Source organism: Xiphophorus couchianus, chromosome 24, assembly GCF_001444195.1.
Source record: "Xiphophorus couchianus chromosome 24, X_couchianus-1.0, whole genome shotgun sequence".
Classification (NCBI taxonomy): domain Eukaryota; kingdom Metazoa; phylum Chordata; class Actinopteri; order Cyprinodontiformes; family Poeciliidae; genus Xiphophorus; species Xiphophorus couchianus.
In genome coordinates, this window is record NC_040251.1 from 8,003,456 (window position 1) to 8,026,716 (window position 23,261).

General features: G+C 38.8%; 1 protein-coding gene across 2 annotated transcripts in view; it reads left to right on the top strand.

The window, feature by feature from the left end:
• The first annotated feature begins 1,171 nt into the window (after positions 1-1,171).
• oprl1 (opiate receptor-like 1) overlaps positions 1,172-23,261 on the top strand; it is a 73,176-nt gene continuing 51,086 nt past the window's right edge. The window contains exons 1-3 of one of the 2 annotated variants that reach the window (XM_028011658.1): positions 1,172-1,321; positions 1,407-1,550; positions 9,996-10,209. In XM_028011658.1, coding sequence (XP_027867459.1) covers positions 10,022-10,209 — 188 coding nt within the window. In that variant the 5' untranslated portion in view covers positions 1,172-1,321; positions 1,407-1,550; positions 9,996-10,021. Of the gene's footprint in view, positions 1,322-1,406; positions 1,551-4,416; positions 4,549-9,995; positions 10,210-23,261 lie in introns of those variants that run through there. The other variant, XM_028011659.1, reaches the window with a different exon arrangement.

Sequence of the window (23,261 nt, forward strand, 5' to 3'; positions counted from 1 at the left end):
CAGAGGGCTGGCCAGGGCGACTGGTGATGACATCATGTGTTTACAGATCTCCAATTCCATTACGTCTTGACTTGTTTACGACTGATGGCAAGACGGAGCAGGAGATAGACAGACAGATTGGGGCTTCAGCTGCTGTAATGGAGGCGCTGCTCCGGCTAATTTACTGGTCCATCTACGTTCTGACTCTCAGCTATGAGACATTGATCATGTCCAACAGAACAAGAATCAGTTTACTGGTCCGCTTACGTTCTGATTTTGGCTAGTGGGAGGTTGAGGTTGGGGCTTTGGCTTGTACAGCTTATCTAAATCCATACCACATTATCTTAAAGACGTTTGAACCCAAACTTTGACTAGACCTCTCCAAAACCTTCATTTTGTCCTTTTTAAGGCCATTGAGAGGAAGACTTGCTGGAGTTCTTTGGACCATTGTACCGCTGCACAACCCAAGTTTGGTTGAACTGACGCTTGCCGACTGATGACTGAAAAATTCTTCTTCTGGATTTTTTGCAGAAACAATTTTTTCTGCAAAACATTCCACTTAATGTGGAGAAGCAGCACTGAGAGCAGCTCATATAATGATGCAAAGCTCTAACAGGTGTTTGCTAATTACTGCTGGCTAGTCTGAAGGAGCTGAGTGGGAGAGTCACAGGGAAGGGCTGCTCTGTGAGATCGAAGCTTGTAAACTGCAGCTCAGAGGAGGAGCTTTGTCCTCGAAGGCGGAGCTAGGTCCACCCAGGCGTTTTTCACAGCTGAATGGTTGCCATGGAGATAAAAGGATTTCTCAAACATGCATCAACGAATCAAGGAATCACTCCAGGTATGTTTTTGAAGAGGGAATAACAATATAGCATGTGAACTAAAAAAGGTTTTAAGCTTCTTCTTGGTTAAAGTCATTGACTTTGTGTATAGTTATTTCTTGTGTCCTACCCTGTCAGACCTTTTGTCCCACAGCCACAGGTTCTTCATGAAGTCTGAATCTACAGACCCCTTTTACCAAAAATGTATAAATATACATACATATATATATGTGTGTGTGTGTGTGTGTAGGCGTGTGTGTGTAAACAACAGTTGGAACACAAAACAGAGCACACAGGTTATGCTACAGCAGGGATGGGGGAGACGGAGAGGAGGGAGTGGTTGAGCAAACCTCCATCGATCAGAGAGAAGGAGAGAGAGGCAGGACAAGCAGCTCCACTCTGCGTGTTCAGCCCTCCGGACTCCTTCTTCCTCCTCCTCCTCCTCCTTCTCCTCCTCCTCCCGTGGCTTTCTGCCTGCTGATGCTTACTGGAGGTGAAGCTGCGTTTCTCTTGCTTTCATCCCGGTAAATTCAGCCCGGATCGACCTCAGTTTTTCCTCCTTTTTAAAAATTTTTATTTGCATTTTTGACCTGCCATCTCTGATGACAGCTCAGGTGATCAGTTGGTTACCAGACAAACCCTGAGTGAGACGGAGCGATTCAGACCCAGAAGAGTCCACGGGAACACGGAGAGGGAAGCTGCAACTTCTCGGGATCGTGTCCGCCGCTCGGAACTCAGATTCTATCGGAACCGGTAAGGGCGGATTGTGCGCAGCCTGCCGCAACAAAGCAATTTGTTTCCCATCTCTCTCTCTCTCTCTCTCTCTCTCTCTCTCTCTCATATTATGGTGTGTGTGTGTCCCGGACCACCGCAGCGCGCGCTGCAGGAGAACACGCGCCCCTGCCCGGGTGTATTCCTGTCGTGTTTACGTCGCGTGCTGCTTTAGGTGAAAGGTTGTCACGAGCGACATCCACAGCGCGTGACACGCCAGTAAAGTGTTGCATCCGCGTGCTCGTGGAGCAAATGGTGTTTGTTTCCAGAGAGCTCGGTGTGTGTAAGAGCTCGTCTAATTGTCCTGCTGTTATGTTTTAGAGCCCCGTTGAAAGGCAGACGAAGCTGGAAGTTTGGAAAGTAAATTTACTTTGAACACCTGTCGGGACTGACGTGCACCTTCTGTTTTCTGATTGGACAGAAGGCTATTGTTACTGTGGCGTGTACACAATTGGTGTTTTAATTATGATCAGATTGATGTTTATGTTTCCCAAAACGTCATAAAATACCACAAATCACCGCTGTTGTGAAAGAAGTCACAAATCTAATTGATTCATTTGAACTAAATCTTAAACTTAAATAATTCAGGGTCAGAGGTCGCGACAAGGTCTGCAGGGAGTTTGTTCCAGATTTAATCTAAATAAATCTGATCCAGCCCTAATGAATTCACTTTATTTATATGACACCTTTTCAAAACAGAATTATAACATCACAGGAATACAATTTTAAAAATCTAATTTTATAGACAGATTCTCTGCAATCCCTCACACCAAGCAAGCATGTGGTGACAGTAGAAAGGATCATCTCTATTTTAGCAGGAAGAATAATCCAAAAACTTACTGTTTCTGCAGGGGAACAACTACTTTCTATCCTTTTTTTGTTTCTTCACCTAGAGAAATGCTGTCAAAAGATAAGATCTGTACAGTACAATCAAATCTATAGATTTAAAACAAGACAAGGAGAAACAACAAGAAGTCAGTGATTCTCAAACTGTCACAGCTTTTACTCTTTTACAATTTATTCATCACTGAGACATTCCTAATTAAATCAAAGCTTAAGGTGTTAATTTGCAATCATTTGTAAATGAGTCATGCTGATTGAACCTTTATGACATATCAGGGGACAATTTGCTTACTATTAAATACTTTGCAGTGAACTTTAATTTAAAACATAAATGTGAATCATTGATTTTTTTAACTGAATTATTCTGTGTATGAGCAGTCATGTTCTATAAAATTTAAGAGTTTACAATACTTTATTGATGTAGCTTTAAATAAATCCCAAAAAAACAACTGATAATTGATTTCATATTTAATGACTATTTTAAAAAATCACATGACTTGTCTAAGCCAATCAAAACAGGGACAGACCTACGAAGCTGTTGGTCATTTGGCAACATAACATCAGTTTAGTTTTCAATTTTCACAAACTATGTAAATAAACTGTCATAAAAAAGGTGAAGTATGAGTCATTTATTTAACTGAATATTAAATAAAAAAAAATGTATTACAGCCCTTTTCCTTTAATTTTAGCGCTGACCTCTATGAAAGCAAATTGACTCTTTTGAAGAATTATCGACACAAATAAGTATTTTAATGGTGATTTCTTAGAGCAGACAATATAGAGATTATAGAAAGTTATTTTGAATCCTCTTTTATTAAACTTGGTGCAAAATGCTCCCTGCTGGGTTATGAATTCAGATCCCATAGTAGACAGCGCTATTTTGCATAAAAAAAAACTGGTTATTACGAAATTAATTATAAAACTCGTAAGGGTAAGAAATAGCAATGGGGCGAAATCATCAGCACTTTACATAAAAAAAACAACAACAAAGGAAAAAGCTTTAGTTTGCTAGTTAAAATTCAGATTAACATCAAAACTTTTACCTTCAGCTTTTTAAGAGATTTCTAATTTCAAGTGACCAAAACTGTAGAGCTTTTCATACAAGAAATGAGATGAGAAATAAAATAGAAAATCTTTGTGAAAACTGAAACATTTTTATAGGATTAGTTAGCTAAAGAATAACAATTCTAACTTCAGAACAACCTTTCTATTTTCTGCCAAATGTAATTTAATTATTATAAAAAAAATGAAATTCATAATTGACCTCCTTCCCTCACATATTAACGAGCAGCATGTATTGTTGTTTTATTTTTCTTGTGGATAATTAAGTTAAATATGTCAGAAATACAATATTGCACATCTCTGCTCTAAAAGAAAATAATGAATATCTTTAAAATATATATTTTTGCAGGAATTAAATTCCCTGGATTCTCTGCATACCTTAAATTTATCTGAACGTGTGCCTGCCTCATGCTGCTCGTCAACCTGCAGTAAGGGTCCTTCAAAGAGAAGAAGCTTGCTGGGTAATTGCTACTATTTCACTGCATGATTACATTTTGCATCTTTAAGCATTTTAAGTCTCTGTGAGGTGGGAAAATATTTTGAATGTGGAGAAAACTCAAGTGCTGGTCTCCTCATTTTTTCTTTTTCAGTTTTTAAGAATTCCTGATGACATGAGCAGCTTTAGTTTTAATTTCACCTTTTCTAAACGATTTTCCTTCAATTACATTCAGGGTGGCAGCAGCAACAGTTGAATTGCAGTTTTCAGAAGTCATCAATCATTACTGTTTTTATTTTAAGCATAATGCTCATGTAACCTAGGTTATTTGGGGCAACCAGATATTACTAATAACTGACGTTTTGTCTTTGACGGTTTGTCTCCTGCCATCCACTCTAGTACTAAGGTTGAAATCCTGTGAGATTTTGTGGGATTTGAGTTTTTAAAAGTGGGGCAGTGCCTGTTGTTTAACAGGGAAGTTAAGGGCTGGCTGCTGCAGGCGCTCTTTAAATTGTTTTAAATGATTTGTTTTTCTTTTTTGACTATGGTATTCTCACTGATATGCCTACAGTTTCTAGATGCCTCTAATCTTCAGTAGAAATAATTTTCTTGGACTTAGAAACTGGAAGAAATGAACTGGTGAGTGTTTGTCCTGTTGTTAGGATTATGCTAATGCTAACATTAGCATGCTATGTTAAAGCTGATGCTATGTTTTGGTGTTGAATTGTGGCCATTGAGCAAATTTGTTCAGTACTGTTTGATGAAAGAGTTGTATATTGTCTGATGGTTGAACATTTAACATTCAGTTCTATTATTAATGAAGATGAATAATCTGTTTGAATTAATGCCATGATGCTGGGTTATGATAAACAGTTAAGGGAATCAGGTATATGTTTGTATATTTCCACTTACTTGTAAGAAGGAAGTGTTTATGGCATTAATAATGATTTGATATTGACTAATATTAAGGAAATGGACTTACTGTTGGTCCAGTGTGTTCAGGCCCGGTCCATTTGATGGTCAGCCACCAGTAGCCTTGTGGCAGAAGGAACCTGGAGGTTAAACTGCTGGATCTCCAGCCGGTCCAACACTGTTTCTGAACTGATTCTGTTCAACATCTAAACCTGCTAAAGACTCATTCAGTCTTTTGACTCACATGGACACTTTTGAAAGAATTCAGTAATTTACTTCTTTGGAAATATTTGTGGTTAATGGAAAATTTAACCAGTTATTTGTTGATGAAAGTTTAACCTGTAAATATTGTAAATATTTTTCTAACTAAAGTATAAATCACCTTTTTTCTTTTTTTATGTTGTGTTGAAGATGACACTGATCCTCCCTGAGTCGTGTCTTTAAGTCTTCTGATAAATTGCCTCTCACTTTAATTACTTATCACCTTATTTTAAATTGATTGCTGCAGCATAAATGCTGCACTTACAACCACATTTAATGCTAAAATGCACAACAGGGTTTTATAAATCTGAGCAATTAGATGTTGAATTTTGCTATTTCATCCATTTCCAATGCAGTTGATACGCAATTGGCTGCCACCATCCTAAGAAAGGATTTCACTCTAAAGACCTTTTCTTAAGGGGCTTGAATTACACCAATCAGTTCTTGTTCCAGTTCTGTTTGGGAATTCAATTGATTTCATTAACAGAGACTGCAGGTTTGAGTTCTCCTGGCTCCTGCTTGACATTTTATGATTTATGGATTTGATTGTGTGGCTTGTGTTTGTATTGAACTGGATGGTATGCAACTGGTTTTGAGTCTGAAGCTGATTGCATTAGCTCCACTTGTAACTGGATTGTTCTGGAATGAATTTAACTGGACTAATTAGATTGGATGTAACTGGATTTCAATTTGACCTGTATGATTTTTTTTGTTTGTTTTTGTAAAGTGTCTTGGAGGACTCTTGATGGTAATTGGTTTTCTTCTAAATAAACTCAGCTGAAGTGAATGGTTTCCCCGGTCTGATAAGCCTGTGAAGTTGCAGAACCAGCCTGCTTTGTTGTTGCTAGCTAAGGGTTGATGCAACAAACCGCTGCCTCTCTGAAAGCTCCAGTATCAGCCTTAGACACAACAAAAAGAAACACTGCATAACATATTTACTGCTTTAGAGACGTGAAGCAGGAACAATATTCTTGTTTCTACTTGACCTTAGGCATTAAAACATCTGTAAACACATGGACAGGTTGAAAATAAGCAGAGACTGTGACTTCCTCTGGTTTACCTGAACTGTTTGGGCTTATTAACAACTGTTTGTATTAGATGTTTCCTCTGAGGAGGCAGTGAGCTGATCCAGTGTTTGGTGCCATGTACCTGCAGTCTCCTTTTCCTGATAACATTGGTGTAGCTATATTTAGTTAGCAATATTTATTCCTTGCCTGTCTGTGTTTAATTTTCATCCCAGTTTTCTTCAGTTATTTCTCTAAAATGCAACTGTTTGGGCTTCTTGACATCTCCTTTACAAATGTGGCAAACGTTTTATTGCTGGTCTTAGTAGTGTGCTGCGGTATGTGTAGTTGCTTCTTCTTTTTTCTCTCCAAATAATACAATCAAGCACATGTCCTTTAAAACTTAAATTGTTCATTGTTTACTGAATATCTGATGAATTTCAAAGACTCGTAGGCACAGCAGCAAAAACCATTTCTTCATTTTCTATATCTAGAAAGAATAGTGTCCCCTAGTGGCTCAATTGGAGTGTTGCACAAAACAATGAAATCATAGGAGTCATTTCTGGCTCTTGCAAACTGGTTGTGTATACATGCATGTAAACTGACATTTTTAGTACATGGAAATCAGGAACTCTTCTTGAGAATAATAAAAAACAAATGAAGTCATGCATTGTTTTATTTAACAGAAAATGTTGGTGTCTACACACTCAAAATGTTATTTTCCACTTTATTTACTATTACTAATTACACTTTCTGAGCCATTTGAAACAAGGTTTGTTGCAATAGGTTGTCAATTTGTTTCTTCATTTATTTGTTTCACTTTGGCTGTTATGCTGCTAATTGCGCTTCATCTGAAGTTTAGTTATTTTAGAGAAAATCACTTCAAGTACTGGGCGCATTTTAATTTTTTTTCAGATATCTGAACGAAAATTCAAAGGTAAGGAAAATATGTACTGACACCAATAAGTCCTGAAAGAATGGAAAACGCAACATCACTCGCTGGGAGTAATTCCTGGCTTGTCAGCCATGATTACATTCTTCACTGTTGGTGATAGAAATTTTACATGACACAGTGAAAAATGGTTTATTAAAATACAACAAGTGTTGAGAGCAAGCAACCCTTAGTACTAAGAGTTGAGAGCATTAATGAGTTGGCACATTAAATGTGTTGTCAAGTGCAAGATGTCACGTTGTTGCATCATCAAAACCAAAGCATGAACAAATGGTCTTTAATTTGATGTTTTCAGTTTTAGTCGAAATTATTCATACGCTCATCAACAGGAATATCATTTGATTTCATGGATTCCAATCATGATGCTGCAGCTGCACGGCTGCCTTGCAGGAAGAAGGTTCTGGGTTTGAATCCCAGCCTGGGGTGTTTCTGCATGGAGTTAGCATGTTCTCCCTGTGCATGCCTGGTTCTGCAGGTGTTCTCCTCTCACAGCCCAAATCTGTTAGGTTAATTAGTCTATCCAAATTGGTTGTCAGTCCATGTGTGTCTGTGTGATGGACTGATGTATGACCCCGCCTCTCCTATTGACTGGTGGAGGTATTCACTGTGATGGATGGATTTTAATCACTTATTTGAACTGTTTTATCTGGGTAACTGTTTTATTCTGGGTAAAAAGATGATGCAACAGATTATTTTAGTGACAGAGTTTGGTGTGCAAGTTTGCTTTTGTTGTGATTTTGTTTGTGATCCACACAAGGGATCTTACAGGCTCAAATACTGTATATACACACACCCCACTGATATTTGACTAAACATACTTTAACAAACTGCACAGAAATCAACACTTGGAATAATCCTAGTTAATTTTCTGCCTTCCTTCAGAATTGGTAGAGCTCATTTAAAGTGACTTCTTGTCACAGACCAAGCTTTGAAATAATACATTTTCAAAAGTTTTCCAAAGTCATCTTTGATGCGCTTTTGATTATTATGCTGTTTTAACGCCCAACAGTGTCTCTGTTTCAATTGTTGATTTTAGTTCAGTTAAACTGTTTATTCTGAAGCTACATATAGATTGGCCAGGTTAAAGCTGCAGTATGTAACTTTTATAAAAAAATATTTTTTACATATTTGTTGAAACGGTCACTATGTCGTGACAGTGTGGTAGAAGAAGAAATGCAGCTTCTCTTCTTTCCCTCAGTGCTAATGACAACAGTTGATCAGTGGATGTAAATTTTTGACCTTTTTTGTTGTTGTGAAAACATGACATGAACAGTGCTGAACACAACAGAGTAGGGTTAAAACAATTAATCGGATTAATCACGATGAATCATTTACTGAAGTAATCGTCAATTAATTTAGTAATTGATTAATCGTTAACTGGATTAAACAAACTCTAGAAAAAGGCTTTTCACATGTTAGAAGTTTTTTTGTGGTAAATGGTAAATTAATTTTTTTAATTCAATCGATTAATTGTCTGAATAATCGATTAATAGATGACTATCTAACAGTTAGTTGCAGCCCTTCAAAAGCTTCCACTGCATTGATTTGAAGTGATTTAAAGTGAAGTCCAGATATCCGTCACCATGTGCTGAGACCTGCACTCATGCTCACCCAAACATGAGAGTCATTAATGTTGCTTTGTCCTCTCACACGTACCTAAAGTGTTATACAGCAGCCCACCCAGCGCGGCGTTGCAGCCTTACATGGAAACACACTAAAGGCTCTAACTTTAACTCCTTATTCATCAAAGCTCAGGCAGCCAAAACACACAAATTCACACACACTGCTGCTGCAGCAGAGCCTGCAAAAACAAAACCTGCCGTGTGTTTTTAAAAACTCTGGACAACAAGAGAGCAGGCAGGAGTGGAAAACGATGTGGACAGATTTGGAGAGAAAAGTGAAGAAAGAGTGTAGGAATGGAGGCATACTGGAGTGTATTTAGTGCCTGAACCTGGAGCTGAGCAGTAACCCAGCGAAATTCAGCTGCACAGTGAAATTACTTTGCTGTTTTTTGATGTGATGAATATTCATGACTCGCAGGAAGATGGTGGCTGGTGGTTCATGGAGTCCTTTTGATGTATTGCTGATGCAGGCTGCATGCAGCGGTGTTGCAGTGTTTCCCATAGAATTAGATTGTTCTTGTGGCAGCAGCTGATGTCGGCGGTGGGAGGCGCGTGTGTGATCAGACAGAGCCTCACACACACCTGAATATGTGGCTCCTACTGTTTATAAAGTCTCCACGGTGAGAGCTTTATTTACCTTAACAATATGTTCAGCTGCCTCCTGTTTACTACATAAATACAGATCCCACACAACCTGCAAATAGTCTTAGTTATTTAGAGTAACATTAACTAGAACAGTTGGTTTAAGCTAGTGGACCACCAGCCTGCCTGTTAATTTTTCTATAGCATATAACTCCAGATTATTGCAGAGAAATATGCCAATTCATGGAGTATATCTAAAATAATCAGAAAAAATGACTGCTTGGAGCTGAAATACGTTGGCACTATGCTACATGTTGTTCTTGGTGCTGATTGGCTGTACCCCAACCAGAAAAGGTTGACTGTAGATATTAGCTTCCATGACATCATGACATAAATATATGTTAATATGCTTTCATACACAGCTTCAATACATGCTCACACAGCAAAAACCAAACGGTTGACAGTTGTGAATGTTCAGAGTGAAAAATGTCTCAAATTTGCTGCTTGGAAATTTGAACATCAACCAAAATTAAAAATATTGACCTGGCATTTAACAGAAACTGTTCAGTTATCAGTCAGTGAGGTAAGGAAAATGTGAAATACACATAGTATGTAAACATCTGGCCTCAATCATTGTTGTCAGAAGTTCTCAAAATTGGCGTTGAAAAGCAGATCATCATAATTAAATCTTTCTTTGTGGCTTGCAGCATGCTAGCTGGGCCTTGACGTGTTTTTCCTGTCTCTCTTGTCCAGGAGCGCCGTCTTCATTTCATCCAGACATGGATTTCCTGGACCTGCGGTTCTTCAACAGCTCCTTTTTCAACGATAATTTCACCGATGACTTCAACAGGACAGAGACAGACGCCCTGCTGCCAGCGGGCTTCAGGGTCACCATCGTGGTGGTCTACATGATTGTCTGCGTCTTCGGCCTGGTGGGGAATTTCCTGGTCATGTACGTCATCATCAGGTGAGCCGAGAACGCTTTCTTCATTTTAGCAGTTTTTTTTTTTACAGTGATGCATGTCTAGCAGCTAAACCAAGCATGAAATGCAAACAGGCCACTTTTTTACCATTTCATTTCATGCTGGTAAGTATGTATCAGAAGCAGGTTAATTTCATTTTATAAATAATAAATCTGAAATTAAATTGAAAAATCTTATTTAGCTTTTATTTTGTAGTGTGAGACTGAAACAACTGTAACAAAGCAAAACACTTTTTTTGTGACACTTTTGTGTTTTGTTATTTGGTGCCCAGAGGTAGAAACTTTTACTTGAGTAACTTTTTGAAAAATGTAATTTCACAAGACTGTCGTCTTTACTTTTTCTAATGTTAATATGAAGATATTGCTACTTTCACTTAAGCATAATTTCTGCATAATCTACCAAATGTGAACAACTTCTCTAAATAAAGAACCATCATATTTAACCAGAAGCACAAACACAACTACTGATATGTTAAAGTGAGACTTTAATCTATCTATCTATCTGTCCGTCTATTTTTTTATTTCGAAAAACATATTGTTACTTTTTATTTGAGTAAAAAGATACAGAAGTAATGTTTTTCTCACTGGAGTATAATTTTTGCTGCCTTGCTTTATCGACCCACTCTAACATGTCAGGTGTTTCCTCCAGGATTTCAGACAAACATTGTGGATTTGTTGTAAGTTCAGTTTTCTGCAGCTTCTGTTTGTGTATGTCTATGATTATAATATTCTTCAGAAAAAGACTCACGTCAATACAATAGTTTGTAGAACTTTAGAAAAGGCAAATATTTGGTAGCTGGAGGCTTCTATGTTACGCAGCCAAAGCAAACCAACGGGAAGCTCTGACCATGCTTTAGAGCAGGATGCTTTAGTTTGGCAGTAAAGTTCAGAAAAATGTGAGTTTTTGTCATATTCAGCCTTATACTTGTGAAATGTTCTATCAGGTTCAAACCAGGACTCAGGCTGGATACAATTATGTTTATTTTAAAGCTAAATGTTCTCTGTGAACTGTGAAAAACCACCCATAGCTTGTGGTGACCAAAATGTCAGTCAAAGTGTGTCACTCTGAAAGATTTTGAGCTGTTTCCACATGACAACAAGCCTCATCACACAATGTCACCATCTGAGGATCCTACACTTATCTTTCAATTCCTGCAAAGAGTCATTGAGAAATATCTGAGTTCTCCGAACGGCTTGTACAATGTTTCTTCACAAACTCGTTCAGCAGGCTACTTCTTTGTTCCCCATCCTGGTGTGCAGGATGCAGGATGTCTGGTGCATTTGCCCTAAAGGTGAATGCAGTTGTGTCAGCTGGGAATCGCCTCCGCTCCCTCGTGACGCTCTGAAAGGATAAATAGGCATCGCTAATGGATGGATTGAAGAGATTTCTTCTCAGAGAAATGTCTCTCACTTTCTGTTGCTTCTTTCATATAAACGTGTAATTGCTCAATCTGATTAAGAATCTGTATCTAATTCGCTGGTTCCAGCTCTGTCAGGCAATAACATCACAATGTCCAGACAACAGTTTGGAAAAAGGACAAGAAGCATTTTTTATTTCTACCGACGCAAAGATTTCCAATTTTACCTGTCTTTTTTGAAGGTACCATTTATTAGTGATTAATATTCAATTGAATTTGATTCCACACAGTATTTCTGAATTATATTGAATCCAAAATTAGTATTGCTGTTAGGGCTGATAACAGCAATACTTTGTTCCCCATTTTTCTATGCTTTCTTCTTACCTTTTCATCAACATGGAAAAAACGACCATACCACTGCATTGATCACCGCTTCTCTGCTTCAATTACACTACCCACAATCCTTTGCTGCATCACTGTCACATGACCTACCTCTTCCATTTCCCCTCCAGAAACAAACAGCGACAAGATGGAAGTAAATATTGGTTGTCAATATTGGCCCAGTTTCAGTTTCATTTATTGAGTCGACACCGATATGTTAAAATATGACTAATGTACTGATACCGATGTTAGATAAACGGTCAAAAAAAAAATTATATCAGTTCATTCATTTAAGCTTGATTTGAAGGCTAAACTATTAACTATGTGACTCATAAACAGCTTCTTCCTTAGTGAAATTTTGAGTTTACTTGCTGGTTGAGTTAATGAATTTAGCCTTTTTTTAAAGCGTCCTCATTGAAGAAAGTCAAAGAAAAGACTAAAGGAAACTATACAAACAAATAAAGAACAACATTCAGTTAAGATAAATTGGATTCATCCTTTTTAAGCACATTGAAAGAAGCAACACTTAACCTACAATCTCACGTTCTTTGAAAGCAGAAATGCGTTCTTACTGACACAATGCTCTTCCTTTTTGAGAGAATTTGGTTAAATAACCTGCCAGTTACATCGCTGTGGAAGAAAAACTCTCTTTTGCATACCAAGTGCAACTGAAATTTTCTTACCCCGATACATACTTAAAGTTTTGTCTCTGTTGGTGTGCCTACATGAGGTAGAGAGAAAAACGAGCAAACAAAAGTCAGGGACAGAGCTGCGACGGTCACGTGTCGAATGTGAAACATTCACCGACTGTGGGAGGCCAGAACGGTCGCAGGAGAGGAGAGCGCCACGAAGGCAGGAAGTCTTAGCAGTAGTTGAGAAATGGCTCATGCTGCTGCTTAAACACAAACTGAGAGGGAGATTTACCAAAACTAAAAAGCCAGAAACACGCCAGGTGGAGCTCCATGTCACAGGTACAGGCGATGGAGAGTCAAAGGAAAAGGAAAACAGGAGCAGTAAACGTCAGGGCAACACAAACAAACTGGGATAAAACATTTCAGACAGAATATTGCAGCAAAATAAATAACTAGTCAGTTTTGGTTCACAGTTGTAACTAAAGTGGAGATGCTGATCTTTAACTGATGGTGCATCGTCTGGGGAAAAAAGCAAACAGTACAGCATGTAAACATTAGATACTGTCTGTCAAACACGGGGGAGGACGGCTGATGCTGTGGGGTGGGACTGCAGCCTCAGCAGCAGGACATTTTGGAGTCAATCAGTCGACTCAAACATTGAACCAAATCCACAGCAGAATGGCTGGATGAGTAAAGAATGGCCCAGTCAAAGTCAAAATACTCATACATAGAAAATACCTGATTGTAATTTCTGGTGACAATCAGTTGAATTTAGAACGCAGTCCTTCTTTTTACAGGTTGGCTTGGACTGCTTTTTTCATCCTGAAATCTCTACTTTAAAACTGCCTTTTGTGTGTACTCCGGTTTCATTGCCTGATAATAAAATCAGGCTTAATATATACTCTTTTAAAAACATGTAAAGGCTAGAGATCATCTGATGTCGTCCTCTTTATAAACAAAAATCAATAAAAGTCACAGAGACGCAGCGGCGCTGGGAAGCCCCTGAGTGTGTGTTGTTTTGATTTCCCCAGCCTTCCATTGGCTCTTCCCCAGACAGCACTTTGCATGTTTCCACCGCTCAGTGGTGTCAGAATGAAAACAGAGGGAAAACAAGAGAGTGGTAACTTTCAGCGGGAGCATACCGCAGTGCAGATGTGTGTTTGAGTCAAATCAGGAGCCATAAGCAGGGATTCCAGAGCATCTGTTCATTGCTGCTTATACAAAAGTGAACACAGAAAATATAACAGCCTGGAAGGAGACGGTGGACAGCTGGGGCTTCAAGTTGTCTTCCAAACATGGCTTTTTCTTCTTCTTCTTAAGGGGGGAAAACGGCTGCCTGCTGGGGATCCTGTGAGAAAAATGGGCTCTGTTTCCATAACAACAGACAGGTTTTACAGTATAGAACATAGCCAGCCCAAAGAATCGCAATAACATTCCCCTCAGAGGGAAAACAACAGAGGAAGGAGGAAAGTGAAAGAAAGAAAGAAATCTCGCATGGTTTCACAGAAACATGCCTTGAAGGAACCGGCTCAAGTGGAAATCATGTTTCAAAATAAGTATGTTCAGAATCTCAAAGCTACACTCTGATTGGAGGAGATGTCTAATAAAAAAACATCAATACATATAGGAGAGAAAAAGTAATGATGAACCTTTATAAAGTTGAATTCTATTCTATTCTATTCTATTTATTGATCTCAATATGTGGGTTCAGGGTGAAATGGTGTACTAGGAAAATCAGCATCAAAATGTTCACAAATATATAAAGAGTTTGTTTAAAAAAAGTAATTTATTCACAAAATCTTTAACATGGTTGATAAATGGAGAGATCACTTTATTTATCCCAAGGATTCAAGTATCCAGTAACCGATAAAAACATAAAAAAACATGAGTGCATGAGTAGGTTGAAAATATATTACAACTAAGACATTATCAAAGTAAGAGTTTGCCATTAAAATAACTGACTATAGTAGCTAACATTTAAATGTGATAATTATTGGAGATGAAAACTAGCATAAGCAGTTTTCACCTGCTCACTTATATACCATATGAATTTTTTTTAAATATTATTTTTATTAATAATATGTGTCTGACTAATATTCATGATGATGGTTGAATCATGTCCATTTTTTGTCTTCTGAACCTGTTAAAATAGTAAATCATGGTATGAATGTTGGGCTAAACATTAGCCTTCAGATATATAAGCAACCGTTGTCAACTGTTGCAGCTAAGACTGTAATGGAGGAAACAAAATGGCGAGGCACATTTTTAAAGTTTAAATCAATTAAAATCATCGACAGAAAACAAAATCTGAGCTCACAAAGGCTGTGTAACATGTTGATTTATGACTAATTCTGACTAATGTTTGTGAGTGAAGGAGTGAAGAAAGAATGAACATGAAGACAAAAGTGACAAGTGAACAGAAAACATGTGAGTCAGTTAGAAGTTTTCCATCAGGGGTTACAGTAAATTTCCTTCATGCAGATCTGTTCTCTCATCTACCGCTGTTGTAATCTTTGGAAAACATAAAAACCAAACAAGAAAAAACGAGTGAAAGTGAAGATTTGATTTATTTGAGGTATTTCTGTAACTTGGAGGACATGCGGTACATTTAGCTGGGAGGCTTTAGATTCCTGTAGAGCAAAGTTTGAACCTGCTGAAGAAATGATTCGGTTTTCTTAAACAGACTGACATCTTTTTCCACAACAACAAGCATCGAATTCTGATGCGAACCAAAACTAAAGCAGGAGGTGGACTACAGCACAGGGCATTCTGGGTAGTTATAACCAAAACAAAAGCAGGAGTCTAGCATTAGCAGGAGAAATGGCGCGTGGTGTTTAACTAAAGACAAAACAGAAATCCTGCAACTGGTAAAACCTGACACTTGCAGCTTTGTTTACATTTCATGACTTCTTCAGAGATTTTTGTGTCGTTTTGTTCAACGATTCTTGGTGCAGCGCCTCCACAGGCGAGGAGGGTAACAGGCTTTTCTAAAGGACTTCTTGGGTTTGACTCAGAGCAGACCTTTGGTCCCAAATCAAACTGAATCTACTGGGCTATCATTCAGCTGGAGGTTGTTACCTAATTGCTTAGTTAAATCCAGGTGGCAACTTCTTTTTTGGCCAGGCAGAACATATTTAAATTAGTCTCCATTTTATGGATGGAGCAAAGATTAAATTATTTGTCGAGCATTAAGGATTTGTGCAGTAAATTTAAAGCACCGCCTAACATCTCAGAAAGATGATGTCAGGCAGTCCAAATGTTTCAAAGGAAACAAACAAGAAGATTTACTTGTGGGTTGAGGAGCCTTTTAAGAAACTAATGGAAGGAGACGCAAACAAGCTAAGTGAAAAGATTCATCTCAGTAGCATGAAAACGTTTGGTGCTGTTTGACTTTAGCTTGTCAAACAGCAACAGAAATGGATTCCGTTTCTTTGGAGTCGTAGCTGTGAGCATATGATTAAATTACCAGGATAAAACATTTTATAGTCAGGAACCGGGTTCATCTGATGTTGGAACATGTTGGAACAGGCTATCACCGTCAAACTAAAGGCGCGTGTCTTCCATTAGTTACAGCTTAAATACTGTTTTATAGTACAGTTTTACAGTTTAGACAAAATAAATAACAATAACTGTAAACTTTAGGGTTCCAGTATACACATGTTCTGGTTTTTACCAAAATAATTTAAATCTGACTTTGTTCAAAAACTCACCACAGACCTAATCTGATATGTTTAATTCTCCCTCCTCTTTTCTCACATAAACTCTATTTTATTTCAGCCAATTTCTCAACAAAGCCAACCTCATTTACATATTTTCTTACTTTCACTGTCACAGAGAAAACTGTCATAGTTTTAAAATGAAAATTGGCCCATTAAGACTGTTAGTAATTGTGACCACTTTTAGACCATTAGACTTGAGTTGCAATTTACTACTAAAAATAATAAAAATCCTGATCCTGTTTTAGCATGTCAACCCACAAAATACTCCATCATTTTAATGGACTACAAACTAGACCAAAACCATGTGGTAAGATTTAGATTTCTTTCAGCTTCATTCCTCTGGTCGTCTCTCCTGTTCACCTGCAGACTGCAGCTGGATTCTAACGGAGCAGAAACTCACCTTTAGAAATCTACCTTAATGTGCATCAGTGCACACAATGAAAACCTTCTTTGCACTATCACAGAAGCCAACATCTAGTCTTCCTTATTTCCAATCAGCTCTATGGAGAAAAAATGATGCTACTGGATTGGCTGCTTTGGCAACGCCAGCCAATAGCATCCCAAGCTGCATTCTCCTTAAATATTAGATATGCTTCACAAAAAGACCCATAAATAGGCAAATTTTCTGAAAATAATTTGGACTTGTGTTAAACAGAAAAATCTGTGAATGTTGATCCAAAAATAGGTGGAGGTCTACTGTATTGTGACAATCAGATATTCCCTAAAATCTTACAAATGTGTTGAACTTTTTCATACTTGACACTGAAGAAGTCCAAATGGAAATGTTTAAAAGCACTCTGTAATTTAACATTCAGATTCCTGCTTACACAACAAATGCTTCCTTTTCTGGAATATTACTTATTGATTTTTTAAAATCAAAATTACCCAGAAATCCACCTTTAGCAGTGTTGTGTATGATGTCGTTTACTGTTGGAGAGGAGATGAAAGGCCAGCTTCAGCTACCAGCAGGACCAGATTTTGCATGATGATTTTCCAGGCTCTTAATAACTGATGCAATTAAAGCCAGCCTCTTTTATAGCCTGGTGCGGCCGCGTGTGCAGCCATTGCAGCCGGTATTTTTGGGATTATTCCTCGCTCAGCCCTTTCTGTTGTTTCGTGTCTGAATACAAAGAAGACATTTCTAGTTTGGCTTAGAGCCGAGGAAACAACTGGAAAGGTAATCAGGCACAGATGGTTTGACAAAAAGCTGCAACAGTTACAAAAAAGATTTAAAACCGTGTTCATGTCTGCTTTGACCTTTCGTTAGCCTGCTCTTCAGAGGTCCATGTGTTCTTCATTCATGTTGATTAGCAGATGTTGTTCCTTTTAATTAGGAAAAAAAGTTGGTTTAATATCTTATAATACGATTTATTGTCCTGAATCTGCAGCTCTTTCTTTTTAATGGCACACAGGAGTGTCATTATCGCTCCTTTGATGGAATCTGTTTACTCATCAGTTGCTCCTTCATGCATATCAAAGCTTAATCCTAATGCGAGCCGCATCTCACTCCTGATATCCTGCCTGACTAGTGATGCACTAGTCAAGAAAGGGAACATGGAGATGTTTTATCTGCTGAGTTATACCTGAGTTTTGGAAAAAATGGGGATTGACTGCAGGTGACACTTTGAAACTTCTGACACCATATAGGGTTAAAGGTTAGGTAACTCTAACCCTATTGTAGATAAAAAAAAGAGAAGAAAATAATGGTGTGCATTTTTGTACTCTGTCAGACAAACTTCTCCTATGGGAGAGCAGAAGAGGTCAGTGGTTGATCTTTAGGGCTTTGCTCAGGTAGATATGATTGGCGGATAAGATTGGCATCATATTTAAGTATAGGCTGATCCCAAATTAAGGAAATTATTTTTGTTTTAAGATGATGAATAAATGGTGGATTTTTCTTCTAACTCCCAGGACTCAGTAGAGGGTCCTGACAAAACCACACAGGAGGAGTCACAGAGACAGAAGGGTTAATGTGATTTTGTGTTGATTTTGTTTAATTTAGTTTGATGTTGTGTGTGATTTTGTGTCCCCCTTCTTGTTTTATTAGTAATCTGATAAGTATAACAAACACTGATTACTGCATTTGTTCCATGACTATTATGATTATGTGAAAATCTAAACTGAAAAGCAAATCGTTTCATCTCATTTGTGACCATTAAAACTGTAGAGGATGCATGTTTCTGCAGACGATTCTATCTGCACCTGCTCATAAGCTAACCACATCATGCATGTGCGTGTGTGTGTGTGTGTCTGCACATACATGCTACAGGGTAATGACTGCGTCTTCCTCCTTGCTAATGACCACGGTGAATTATGGGGCCATTTGCTATGAACTGCAAATGAATCCTTCCCTACTGAGAGCAGAGGATCAGACTGTGTGTGTGTGTGTGTGTGTGTGGGGACACCAATTATAGCTGGTTGTCACATGACTTCCCTATTTCTATAAAACAGACACATAGACTAATTTGCATACATTAAGGGGATGCATGCTCTTCATCCCTGCAGCTCTCTGCTCTGAGTCTGACTTTTCTAAAAATAGTCTAGAATCAGTCCTAATATTAACAGTCAAAAATAAAAATATCAAAAATGTTTGAACACAACTGAGTAAAATGTTTATGTCAAAGGAAGGGCTAAAATGTATACTTTTTAATCCTTAGAAAGTCCATCCTCCTTGGATGAACAACATGACTTTGTTTGGTTAAATTGGCACAGAAGGATTCCTCCACCATTTTGTAAGAATGGAAATATTTTGGGTTCCCAGCAGTCAAACACAGAAACGGAGAGACAACCTGTTATGATGCGTCTGTTGACAGAAGAGACTAACTGATGGCTGCCTTACTCACCTGACAGATGCTTTGGATGCAGAACTTTCAACATGACTAAACAGCCAATATGTGTCCAAAGCGAAAGTAACGCTCCAGAACAGCAGCAGCAAACGCACCATCTGTGAACCTCCACAGGAGGCCTTAGTGTTCACTCTTCAGCTCCTACAACTGGAGCGTTACACACAAGCACCATGGCCAGGCATGTTAAACCAAGCTGGTTTCATTCCAGGCATTAAAAATAAAAATGTTTCTGTGAAGTCAGTACAAGACGTAGCAGTAATGGTGAATAAGTTCTGCTGGAAGGCATTGTTTTCAGACATCGCCTGTGGCCTTTATGTTTCGCTGTTCAGCTGCAGGGGTTTGCTGCTCTGTGCTTACAGGTTGCTGATTGGCTGGTCCAGCTGTGTGGTTGTCATCACAACCGTGTGCATATGTTAGAATTTGCAGTAGAGTCCCTAAAGACCGAGAGTCGGGAGTTTTGCCGGAGACCAAACACAGCATGTGGATTTGTTTTTGTTTTGTTTTTCTTTTCTGAGGCCTAATTATGTTAAACAGAGTTCAACACACTTCTGCTTCCAGGGATAGAGCGGAGATAGATTAACATTTCTACTTTTGTTTTTGTGAAGCTAATGGCTTCCACAGAAAATGCAGCTTAGGAAGCTGAGGTCCAATCCAGGAGCACCATTCATTTTCCTTGTTGCTGATTGGCTGTAAGTCCAGAACCGTGTTCGTCTTTGCAGTAGTTCTAAGGCAGTTTGCACTGTGTGGATTAATGCTCCTCAAAGGGGCGGTGTGATGTAAAATGGATGTTTTTATTTTTATTTTGTTTTTTTAAGCTTTGCATCATGTTATAATGTAATTCCCTCATCAGAAACATACCTGGAGTGTTGCCTTGATTCCTTCATAGATGTTTGAGAAATCCTTTAATCTCCATGGCAACCATTCAGCTGTGTAAAACACATGGGTGGACATAGCTCCGCCTTCCAGAATAAAGGTGGACCTAAGAGCAACCAGGCCTGGCGGCATGGGTGGGCATTGGGGGACTTTAGGGGGCATTGCCCGGCCACAGAGTCAGCCGTTCCTGGACTGGAAGCTGTTTGTTGTTTTTACCTTAGAATGACCAACTTTCTGTTATTCCTATATCAATTTGATACAGTAGGGGCTTTCGCACTTCCCATATCTGTGTCCTCTGTCACTGTTTTTAGCAGTTAAAACTGTTGTTAACACGTTGTAACCTGTTTTTCCGAGCCGCCTTTAAACGCAACATGAGCGCTACGACGGAGACCTGCTGCTGCTGGGCAGAGCTGCTCAGGTGTGTTAGAATCATGGCAGCAAACCAGCAAAACGCAAAGAGCTTGGCACAGTTTTCCCCCAAACTAACCGACTGAGTCGAGTGATGCGGTTGGATGCAGGTAATGTTACCTAAAAGATGACTAGCTAATAACAATACAGCACCTTAAGCTTGTTAACAAGTAGCCTGTAGACTACTGATGATGTTGTCTACGTTCAGCTACATAGATTAATTTTGCCCCCCCAAAATAAGCCTATACCCCCCCTGTTAAACTCATGTGGAGCTGGCGTTGAGAGCAGCCCTACCCTACTCAGCTCCTTCAGACTAGCCAGCAGCAATTAGCAAACGCGTGGTAGAACTGCACATCATTAAATGAGCTTCTCCTCAGCATAGCGCTGGTATAAACGTTGTTAAAGGGTTAACAGAGGAGCGATGTGACGACTTCCTGAAGGCGGAGTTTCAGAAAGAGCAGAAGTTTTTAAAGCGACAGAGGCGCTTTCATGGTGTTAAATTACAAAGTCAAATTTTTTTCAAGTCCTATTTGATATGACAACTGAAGTTAACGTAGTTACTTGATTGTGCTGTAAAATAACTCCCCATTGAGGTATATTTGATGTTTGAACTATTAAAATAGGACGTTATTAGCATTTTAAGGAGATGATCAAGTATTAGCAGAACCACAGCCACAGTGGTGTAATTGTACCGCAGTCCAGTTGGACTCAACTAAAGGAGCATTCCACATTTATTAGCCAGTCGCCATTAAAAGACAAACTGAAAAAGTTGCCTTATAGTATTATTTTTCTGTTGACTGCATAGGACTTGAAACTGACATAGTATTACTATGTGAAAAATGTGCTTTGAAAAAACTAAAGGATCATAATGGAGGAGGCCACTTCTGAGTTACTAACACTACACACACTTGACAACATGCAGAGCGTCATTAGTTTAGCTGAAGGAAACACCAATCTGACAGAAAGCATAAAAATCCAACTGTAAGCCTAATATACTCTACCAGATTTATTAGATGAAAGTTTCCAGCCATAACTTAAATAATTTTGTTGTGATCATCTTCTACCGCTCCAGATCTTCCCTGAAATTATTCAGACGCAAACGTAGGGGCCATAAAATCGTCTCTTTAAAGTGAATTACTAAAGAGTGCTGCAAAAGTCCAAATTTTATAAAAGGTGATACAAGAGGGGAATAATAAGCTTTCATGGTTTCAATGACATGGCTGGAGCCCTTTACTTGTTTTGCTCCTTTAGGTCATCTGCTGTAATTTCTGTAGATTCTTGGAGAAGAGTCCCTGCGGACGTTTAAAGCCACAGAATCGGTTTTCCCTCCACAGCAGAGCACCAGTGCCTCAGCCGCCCTGCAGTTTCAGCTTGATAGTGATTGATTGATGGTCTTTCTCTTTCATGATTGCAGTTTTTCTTTTCTTTAAGGGTCATGAAGCTGCGTGAGTCAAAACTGTTACCCTCAAGGGACAAGCAGGAAATAGATGGGGGATTTTTCAGGAGCGCGGCGATGAAACTGACACAGCTTTAGTTGTTCTTTGATCCCTTCTGTCAGTGTGTGTCATTTACAGGTTGATATATTTATAATCTTTAAAGATTTTTACATATATGGTTCTTAATGGTGGACTGTACAGTGGTACAGCAGGTAACACTGTTGCCTTGGTCTTTCTGCACGGAGTTTGTCCCTGTGCAAAGTGGGTTCTCTCTGGTTACTCTTGCTTCCTCCCACAGTCCAAAAACATGACTGTCAGGTTAATTGGTCTCTCTAAATTCTCTCCCTAGGTGTGAGTGTGTGTGTGCATGGTTGTTTGTCTTGCCTGTCTCTGTGTTGCCCTGCAACAGACTGGCGACCTGTCCAGGGTGACCCTGTTTCCTACCCCAAATGTCTTGCTGGAGATGGGCACCAGCACCCCTCCTGACCCCACTAGGGACAAGGATGTAAAGAAAATGGATGGATGGATGGATGGATCTTAATGGTGAGACAGACAGGCCAAAAAGAAACGTTGAGAAAAAATCTGAGCAGCAATCTACGACACAGATTTAAAAGTTTCTCTCACCTGTTTTACAAAGTTAAAAGGGCAACAATTAAAGTCTCTGTCTGTAAGTCTGTGAGTCATTCTTCCTAAAAAAGACTCCAAGTTGTAATTTCAGTAAGTGATGTTTCTGCTAAGTGTAAAGCTGGGGTAACTAAAAGCATGCAACCCTTTTAAAAAATTGTTTTTATAAAACTGAAGAGATGTGAGACTTCCTGAGCTACCGGCTTTCTCCTCTGGAATTTGCTAACATTTAGGTTCATCCTGCATCATCCATCATCGTGAGTCATTCTCCCGACAGGCTGAGGCTCCTACAGTTTTTAGTCTTACAGTTTTAGTTTTACTTTAAAGTTTATAGAAGTAATGTTTTTAAATAAGCTAGTGATGGGACTCCTATCACTGATTGATGCTATTTTATCCGTTCAGCTTTCAAGTGCTTCAGTGTTTTTCTGAACAAATCTTTCAGAAATGTGGACTGTGAACTCAGTGACCAGTCCCCAACTGGTTACCCGTCTGTGTTTCCCAGTGGTCTGATGAGGCTGATGGGTGAATATTGAGGGTTCTGCATTGTCTCTGCTGCATATCCTTTTTCTATTCTGTATGGATTCTCTCCTTTTGTCCAACATTGAAGGAGACTGAATTATTCTGATTACAACTGCACCAGTGTAGTGAACCTGCATCAATGTCAACCAGCTAACAGAAAGCAGAAGAAAGGGAAGGAGAGATCAGAAGAAGGGGAGGAAAATGAGCAGGACAAGCTAATTTCTTTTTTGTCCCTCATTAT